Below are 8,674 nucleotides of genomic sequence, written 5' to 3'. Positions count from 1 at the left end.
TCGATTTCAGAGTAGGAGTTCCTCATTGACTTGAGGATACTTTGACATTGTAATAACTCTTCAATGTTATACCTAGCCCATTGCACAGCTCTCCAAGGTATAGCTGTGAGCATGGACTGTCACCATAGAGACAAATTTAGACAAATCAAATACCCCGACAGTGGTTTAAAATTCAGTGCTGTTGCTTTTGAAGTTGTAGTTGACTAAGATAAAGTTTGGCACTTGCATAAGAAGAAGAAGGCATAAAGCTTACTCTTCCCTCATTTCACTCTGTAGTTCTACTTTGGTTACTTATTTGTCTATTTAATCTTTCTGGAAGCTCTAATTATTATTTATTTTCAAGAAAATTCATTACTGATAACAGTAGTTATTCATAAACTCTTCAAAAGAAAAAGTACGATAAAAGTCTTGTTAGACCTTCCCCTCCTTCGCATCCATTGCCTTTATCACCTACAGCTTCTGTTGTTCTCTGGCATAGAGGAAATAAACATATGCGCCTTCTTCCAAGTTAAAAATCAACAGATCAAATAGATCTCATCTGCTGAAACATGGCATAAGAACAGAATCAAAAGAAAAGAAACCCAGACACAGAAACAGAATACTAAACAGATGATAGTTACATTCAAAGCCAATATATGCCTTAACTATTTAAAATAGACATTTAGAGACATAAACATATTTCTAAAATCTATTAAAAGACATGCAGGTGTAAAGCATTCTATTGACAGATTATTAGAACATAGTTTAATGATGTTAAGGACTATATGCCCCAACCTTTTGTCATAAATATCTCAAATGTTAATTAGTACATGACAAGAAAACAATAATAGATCAGCTTAGTTCTCACACTGTTTCATGAATAATTGGTAGTTCTATGTCAAAAGTTCTTCTGTGCTTGGTTGCATTTGCAGCTGTTGGATTTGAAGAAGAAAAAGGATTTGGCGGCATGATAGGACCGCTGCCTTCTCCTTCTAGCATTTGAACAACTACTTTCATTGATGGTCTGTCCGCAGGATACCACTGAATGCACCAAAGTCCTACAATTGTTAGTTTCTTTGCTATGTTTGCATCTCCACCACTTTCAATCCCGCTTCCGATAGGTTCTCCGCATTCCATCCGATTATAAATCCAATCTGGAAAGTACCCTTGGCTGCTGCTATCTTCTGTAGTATTAATATTTCTCCTCTGGTCAACCATATCTAGCAACAACATTCCAAAACTGTAGACATCTGATTTGTGTGATACATTCCCAAAGTTCCTTGAGAACACTTCAGGAGCAATATAGCCCACGGTCCCTCTAGGACTATTAGTAGTCATAGATATGGCACTTTGCTCTTTGGAGCACAACTTAGCTAGACCAAAATCAGAGATCTTTGGGTTGAAGTTTTGATCCAGCAAGACGTTGTGGGGTTTGATATCGAAATGGAGGATTCGTTGGTCGCACCCTTGATGCAGATATTCAATTCCTTTGGCTATGCCAAGTGCAATGTCCTTGAGCTTTTTCCAACCAAGAGACTTCTTAAGGTCTTCTGAAAATATGAACTTCTCAAGTGACTCATTTGGTAGGAACTCATAAACAAGAGCTCTTCTAAATCCATCAGCACAGAAGCCTACAAGGCGAACCACATTGACATGGTGGATTCTACCCATTGTTCCCACTTCGTTAAGGAAGTCGTCACCATTTCCTTTGGCAACATTGAGGATCTTTACAGCAACAAGAATTTCATTGGAAAGCTTTCCTTTGAACACAGTTCCATAACCTCCTTTACCCAGCTTGTCCTTAAATTGCTGAGTTATCCTCTTAATGTCAGCGTAGGAGTATCGTGCAGGCTTAAGAGCTCTATAATCCTCCAAAAATTTTTCAATCTTAGCTCGATGCTCTCTTTCTGTTTTATCTATGCTATAGATGCAGTAGAGTACAACTGCAATCATAGCAATAAGAAGTGAACCTAGGACTATACCTGCATTCATAACACAATTCGTCAAGACCTGCTTCACCAATATATGTGTGCGCATGCATGTGTATGCAAGTTGTTTGGATGAAGTGTTGGGAATTTATAAACAGCCTCACCTGTGATCTTCAGGGTTCTAGTTGTACCTGTAAAATATAGTAGAAGGATTATTAAGCATTTTGTGCTAATGAATTCAATAAAATGATGACCTTATACTTTTCTGAAATTCTTCAGTCTATTATATATTGAAAACTATTTTAGGGCACACCCAAAAAAGAACATCTTGTGGGATTACATTTCATGATTGAATGTGTCAACTTAAAAGATATTGAGGTAGTGTTTGAAAGCATTTTTGAGTCTTGGATTTGGATTTGTGTAGATTTGAAAATTGAATGAAACTCAATACAATTTTACGTAATGCTTTGTCCAAATCTACAAATCGAAATCCAAAGCTCAAACTCCAAGGTCCCAAAGGCAGGTGAATGTGTCTTTGTGGCGGTTCAAGAGTTCAGAAAAATCAGTTCCCAAGCCCATTCGAAAGTATAATCAATTTCTTTGGTCAAATGGGTCAGTCTGAGAAGAACCACTCTGTTTTTCTTTCTCCTGCATATTGAGAAGACGGAATCTGCATATTTAAAGATAAAGGATTTTCATTTTTATTCTTCAAACCAATAAAGTTTGAACTCTATTTTAAGAATTTAGAATTCTTTGGCCTTTCAAGTTCAACTCATACAATAAGTGGAAAAGGACTTGAAATTGTTGAGCGTTCGCAATAATTCTCTGTGTTGCATTTCTTGTTCACGACTAGTTCTAATAAATTCATCATTTACCAGGAAGAAAACTCGGAAATGACGAAATGAACCAATTGCACAAGAAGGAAACCAGACGAGGGGAAAATTAAAGCCTATCGAATTAAAATGGAACAAGAAGTAGTACGCAGTACCTGATTTAGGCTTATCTCGAGGAGGTTCAGGAATTTGAGACCATGTAAGAGCAAGATAATATTTATGTGTGAATTCAAATTGAACCAGTGGGATGTGACTAGCAGTCTTATTGCAGTACGAGAGACGCTGCTCCGTGATGTCATAGTCGTCAGTATAGATGATATAAACATGTAGGTCAGATTTGTCATAGCAAAAATTGAGGTTTCTCAGAATCGTGGACGAATATGGGCATTTGAACAGAGTGTACAAGTTTTCTTTTTGGTTATCTGCGTAACGGAAGGGAGTGCCGGAGAAGTTGAAATTTATAAGCAGAGGGTGGAAGCAATCGTCGGAGCCATAGGACACAAAAATTACCCGAGGCCCATAATCGATTTCCTTTATCAACAACTTTGCTGAATATAGGGGCGATGCCACCGGCGCAGGCGCAGGCGTTGCCGCCGATAAGTCGAGAACGATGTCGTTTTGTTCGGTACAGGATAGGGTGAAGCCCCGGTGGCCGCAGCTCTCCGGCTGGCGGTTCTTCAGCCGGAAAGGAAACCGGATTTCTGGGCCGCCGTCCCCGCACTTAGTTGCCTTGCAAGGGTCATATTCATGGCTTCTGGTTATTACTGTGAAGAAGATGAAGAAAAACAGATACATCTCAAAATCGAAGCTCTTGTCCATCTTCAACGATCTTCACAACATATTAAAAGGCTTTTACGCGGAAGTCAGAGTCAGAGTCAGAAAAGATAACTTCCACTAACAGCCAAAATTCTATGGGCTCTGAAAAGATAATTGAAGTCAGAGAAAAATTACACTATACCCTTCTCGGAAATTTCGTTTCGTAGTACTCCAGTCTGGATTTTGGAGTTAGCTGATCGGAAAGTCTTTTTACTCGGAAATGGCAATTCTTCAGATCTATAACAATAACAATATATATAAAGGAAAGAAAAGAAAGGAGAAGGTTTTGTGAATGAATACAGATTTCACACTAAACAGACCCATCAAATATGATCAAGTGGGCCATCTTCTTCCTTCTTTTTCTGCTACACCAATCTGTGATTTGCAGAACCAATAGTACTAATAATGGCGATAGCTGCCGGCCTTCGTCCTGCGGGAACATCCCCAACATAAGTTACCCTTTTCGGTTGAAAGGCGATCCACCCAACTGCGGAAACCACAGCTACGAACTGAGCTGCGAGGTGAGGAACAATCGCACTGTTTTGGTTTTGCATTTGTATTCCGGAGAATTCTATGTGCAGGAAATCAATTACAGCAGCTACTCGATGCGGGTGGTGGATCCCGGAGTCCTTAACCCCCAAAACTGCTCCAACTCTTCGCCCCTCTATTCTCTGTCCAACTCTAACTTCTCCTATGACGACCCGTATTCTTTAACTAGAGAAGAAACTTCATTTCACGTCGGAGAAGTTTCGCGCAAGCATCCATACAAAGTTGTGACTTTCATGGAGTGTTCAGCTCCCCCGAGTTCCAGTCTCTACAAGAATATTAATGTTACTGCTAATGCGACTCGCTGCAGAAGCAAAGAGGGTTCTTCTAGTTTATCTTATGCCGTGTATGGAGGCTTAAGGGCGTCAGATGTGGATGAATCTTGCACCATAGGAGCCGAGGCTGTAGTTTTGGCTTACGGACGGAGCATCGATAGCAGCTCTTTCAGGGGCATCCGCGATGCGATGGCTTATGGGTTTGAGCTCTTCTGGTTTCACGTTCACTGCGACGAGTGTTTGGCAACAGGCGGAATTTATCAGTGCTACCTTAATGGCACCAATGTCGTCGCCTGCCGCGAATCTTCTTCTCCGCCTGGAGTTTACCAAAGTAAGTCTGGAACCGGATTTCTAATGTCTGGGGCTTTTGGGCCCCTGTTTGGTTTGGGGGAGGTGGGGGGTGGATTTCCAGAAATAGCTATTAGATTTTTCTTTATTTGGTGCTGTACATTGAAGAGAAGAACACAAGCTGAAGATATCTTCCATTTAGGTGTAGGAAATGCCTTTACTAAATGGAGAAAGTATGTACTGCCCAAATAAACAAAGTGAGTTTTGAAAAAATCACAGTTTTTTCATTGAAAATTATTTTCCGTGGTTTGAAGCCATGCTCACCAACTGCTTGACAATTACTCAAACCATGTTCAGCTAATTATGAATGTCTTTGTCCACCAATAATGTTGCTAATCAGCTCGTGCAACTCATGGTTGAATCATGGTTAACAAATAACTGTTTACTGTAAAACAATTCTTAGATTGATGAGGCTACCTAAGAAGCCCGAACAGGGTCTACCATTTAGGGAAATTATTGAAATCTCAACAGGGCATGTTCAGAGGCTAACACACTAATTAGTAAATAACTTTAAAAACATTTTTCTGAGGCATATACATTTTCTTAGACCATCAGATAACATATTTCATTTTTGTTCATCTATTCAATAGAAGTTAATTTTTGTTCATCTATTCAAAACAATGCTTCGTCCCCATCCTTTCCCTTTAATTAATAGTAGCTTCTTATACATTATCATACGCAGCTTTCCAGCCTTTCCCTTTAATTGACTGTAGCTTCCTGTCTATTATGATATGCTTTTGGCACAGATTACGCAGTATGAAATCTAAATGCTGCTTTTTCAGTTAATACGACCCACTTCATCTTAACTCTTCTATTTTTCATATTACTTCTGTTAACAACTGTAGTACTAGCAGCCCTACTTGTTAGTTGCGACAGGAATTGCATTACTTGGCATCTGTAATTAACCTAAATCTAGGCTATTTTGAAACTATTTTAAGGTCATGTTTTGTGACTCAATATGGGAAAAGGTTCAACATGTCCACTACTAACCAACAAGGGGGAGTTTATTTTGGTATTCTTTGAAGCCCATGCTTCTCCGCTTTGGCTTTTGTACGACATCTGTTATAGTTGGGTTTTCACTTTCTGCTTTCTTCATTGTTCAAAGAGAATTTGTAAGCCCACCAAAATGCGTGGAGGTTAACCACCTTGATTAGAATTGTAACTTGGGATCTCCCTCTTGTTTGAAACATAAAATGCATGTTCTTCAGCATCATCCAGTCACATCTCTCTTGGATTACTAGCTGTTAGAATTAAATCCCAAGAGGCCTCTTGAGTGAAGAAACAAATTAAATTCTCTATTGGGATTCCTCCTTTCTTTTTAGTGAGTCCTTGCTAACAAGCTTGATATACATCAATGAGCTCCATCTTGACACAAAAGATTAAGCCATTAGATGTTGGTCTGATCCATGATCCATGTATAAGCCACTATGCGCATCTACTCCTTTTGCCAGTGTAGGACAACTCACAAGTGGAAATTTCCATCAGTTCTCGCACTGCTTACCAAGGGAATTCCATGATTTCCATCCTGTCCAAACCACGAATGAATGATAGAACTTTTTGACAGTTAAAAAACTTTGAGCTTTTGCCTTTCATCAATTTGACTGCATCCTCCCTATTCTATTGATTCTACTGTTATACTAGATGTTTTTTCTGGTTGCCCATGTTTTTAGGTTCTTAGTCCTGAATCTGTCTTTTGAAAGTGATGTTCCAGGCCACTCCATTTTTTTCCTCAATTAGAACATTTGCTATTGTCGCTTCTTTGTTATTTTCTATGTTGTATAGACTTGGGAAAGGCTTTCATACTAGATATCCAATCAGAATTTTATCCTGTTTCCATTTCCCGCCACGAACCCTATAAATTTTGAAAACTGATAGTTTTATTTTGTTTCCGTTTCCCACAACCCTATGTTATATATACTTCGGAAAAGACTACCTTAATACTAAATTAATTCTCCATAACCTTTCTCCAGTTGTGCTTTTCCTCAGCTGCATACCTCCATATCAACCTCCTGTGAAGAATCTTGTTGAATTCTTGCAACTATCTTGGCCCCAGCCCACCTGTGCAAACTGGAGAGCAGATCTTGTCTCAACTTCCTTGATGGAATTTTCTCCCTTGATCATTGCTGTCCAAAGAAAGCCTCTCTGAACCTTTCCAGTCTTTTTACCACTGACCTTGGATTATAAAAAAGAGACATGAAAACAGGTGGGTAAGTTAGAAGTGCACCTCTCAGTTCTCATCAAAGTTATCTTCCATCCTCCGTTAAGCTTGCACCCACACGTGTTTGGCTGACAAAAGTTGACCTTTCTGACATCTACAAGTACTAATTTCAAACTAAAATACACTTCTCAAATATCTCAATTACTCCTTAGTATCCCTACAAAAAACCATGGGCATATCAAATTTATGAACACCCTTACCATGGGGTGGGGGCTTGCCCTTGTTAACATTCCAAGATAAGAGAATTTTTTTTTTTGGGTCAAAATGCTTGGTTCTTTTTGTTGGAAAGGAACTAGAGAAAGCCCCGCGCATAATATTCTGTTCTTGCACAAATATATTGTGCGGTATCCCCCACTATAGAAAAATTAAGGATGATGATTAAGAAGTGGAATCTGTCTATTTCCTGTCATGCTTCATTTTATTCTTTTTATGTACTATTCCTTCGTAGCTTTGAAATTTTGATCTAGTAAATTAACATGGTTATGGCTTGGACAATGCAGGTCTTCAATTTTATTTCCAGACACGTAAGGATCCCACCTCTATCTCTCTGTGTGCTTTCCAAACTTGATGATCCACCTCTTAACTTTTACTCTATGTTTATTTGTTGGACAGACTTTCCAGCAATCTTACAGTGGATTGCCGGTAAGATGCTTAGCTTTTCCATATTGGGTTTATGAGCTGATCATGAAATTTATCTCTAACACGAACATACACAAAAAAAAAAAAGTTCTATTATGTTACTATTATTGTTGTTGTGGTTATGTCATAGATAATAAGGTTAAGGTAGCATAGAAACTAAGTTCATCTGGTTATGGAGAATTGGAGAGAAGAAAAAAGAATTCAAGAGGATTGAAGCACTATCTTTGGGCAATTTTGAGAAGTGGCTGCACATGGGAATATTATTTTAAATAATTGTTGACTTCTCTTTTCTTTTCCTGAGCTTCTCTCCACTCTTTCACCCATTGAATGAAGCAGAGTTCAGAGAAATTAACAACTCTCTTGTTTTCTCCTCGAAGTTTCTTTTCTCTTCTCTCCACTTCTGAACTAAATGAAGTGTAAGGAAATTAAGAGTAGCTGTGCCACAAACTAATACTGAAATTCTATTATAGATTGCATTCTTGATTTATCTTGGTTGGTTGGTTTCCTTCCTTAAATATAGTCATTCAATTAACATTCCACTACTTTTAGCAATTTGAGGAATAAAATATTATTCTTTCTTTTGCCAATTTTCTTTTCAATTTCTTAAAGATCCACTAACTTAATTTTAGAATTATATTTCTATATTTACTAGTTTCAATTTCTTATTTTATCCTAATATCAAGCTATTAATTTCTAAATCTAAATCCTTTCATATTTAACATTCAAATTTGATTCAAAGCCAATTGACCAGTTAATGGCTTATGCCAATTAATAGAGGGCTTTCACTGGATGGAAATTATATGAAAATTGAATTTAACAAAATTTATTACACTGTATGGAAACAAACAATTAATCATAATAATTATATAGAAAATAAGAAAATATTTTTTCTAAAAACTAATGCAACTGTGTTAAACATTTTGATCAGCCCAACAATCATTTATAGGACAACCTTTACTTTTTCAATGTTTTTGGTACATAAGAATGGAATAAGGTAGGAATTGAATCAAATTTATCTCTTGATTTATTTAATTTTCTTCAATCAAATTCTTATTCAATTTCATTAGTTTTAATATGTTTTGAGTCTCTTCT

General features: G+C 37.6%; 2 protein-coding genes across 5 annotated transcripts in view; one reads left to right on the top strand and one right to left on the bottom strand.

The window, feature by feature from the left end:
* Positions 1-309: 309 nt before the first annotated feature.
* Positions 310-3,686, bottom strand: LOC131145411 (rust resistance kinase Lr10-like). Of its 4 annotated transcripts, none has more exons than XM_058094441.1 (4): positions 2,896-3,686; positions 2,072-2,098; positions 848-1,961; positions 310-541 (listed from the first exon to the last, which is right to left on the bottom strand). In XM_058094441.1, the coding sequence occupies exons 1-4, from the start codon at positions 3,557-3,559 to the stop codon at positions 535-537; spliced, it is 1,812 nt and encodes a 603-aa protein (XP_057950424.1). In that variant the 5' UTR covers positions 3,560-3,686; the 3' UTR covers positions 310-534. The 4 variants fall into 4 exon arrangements, with proteins under 4 accessions (XP_057950424.1, XP_057950425.1, XP_057950426.1 ...); XM_058094442.1 differs by having other exon boundaries at positions 310-538; positions 2,896-3,649; XM_058094443.1 differs by lacking the exon at positions 2,072-2,098 and having other exon boundaries at positions 2,896-3,650.
* Positions 3,687-3,724: 38 nt separating this feature from the next.
* LOC131145417 (LEAF RUST 10 DISEASE-RESISTANCE LOCUS RECEPTOR-LIKE PROTEIN KINASE-like 1.2) overlaps positions 3,725-8,674 on the top strand; it is a 5,419-nt gene continuing 469 nt past the window's right edge. Inside the window, exons 1-3 of the mRNA XM_058094461.1 lie at positions 3,725-4,708; positions 7,444-7,467; positions 7,556-7,585. Of these exons, the coding sequence (XP_057950444.1) occupies positions 3,886-4,708; positions 7,444-7,467; positions 7,556-7,585 (877 nt within the window). The 5' untranslated portion in view covers positions 3,725-3,885. The remainder of the gene's footprint in view (positions 4,709-7,443; positions 7,468-7,555; positions 7,586-8,674) is intronic.

This window comes from Malania oleifera, chromosome 13 (genome assembly GCF_029873635.1).
Source record: "Malania oleifera isolate guangnan ecotype guangnan chromosome 13, ASM2987363v1, whole genome shotgun sequence".
NCBI classification, from domain to species: Eukaryota; Viridiplantae; Streptophyta; class Magnoliopsida; order Santalales; family Ximeniaceae; genus Malania; species Malania oleifera.
Note: the sequence above shows the minus strand (reverse complement) of the source record. Positions and strands in the feature narration are given on the sequence as shown.

Excerpts from the sequence above, each read along its gene's own strand:
- LOC131145411 (XM_058094441.1), bottom strand. The coding sequence starts at position 3,559 with ATGGACAAGAGCTTCGATTTTGAGATGTATCTGTTTTTCTTCATCTTC. Across the intron at positions 2,099-2,895 it reads TCGAGATAAGCCTAAATCAG|GTACAACTAGAACCCTGAAG; the intron begins GTACTGCGTACT and ends TATATTTTACAG. Across the intron at positions 1,962-2,071 it reads TAGAACCCTGAAGATCACAG|GTATAGTCCTAGGTTCACTT; the intron begins GTGAGGCTGTTT and ends TTATGAATGCAG.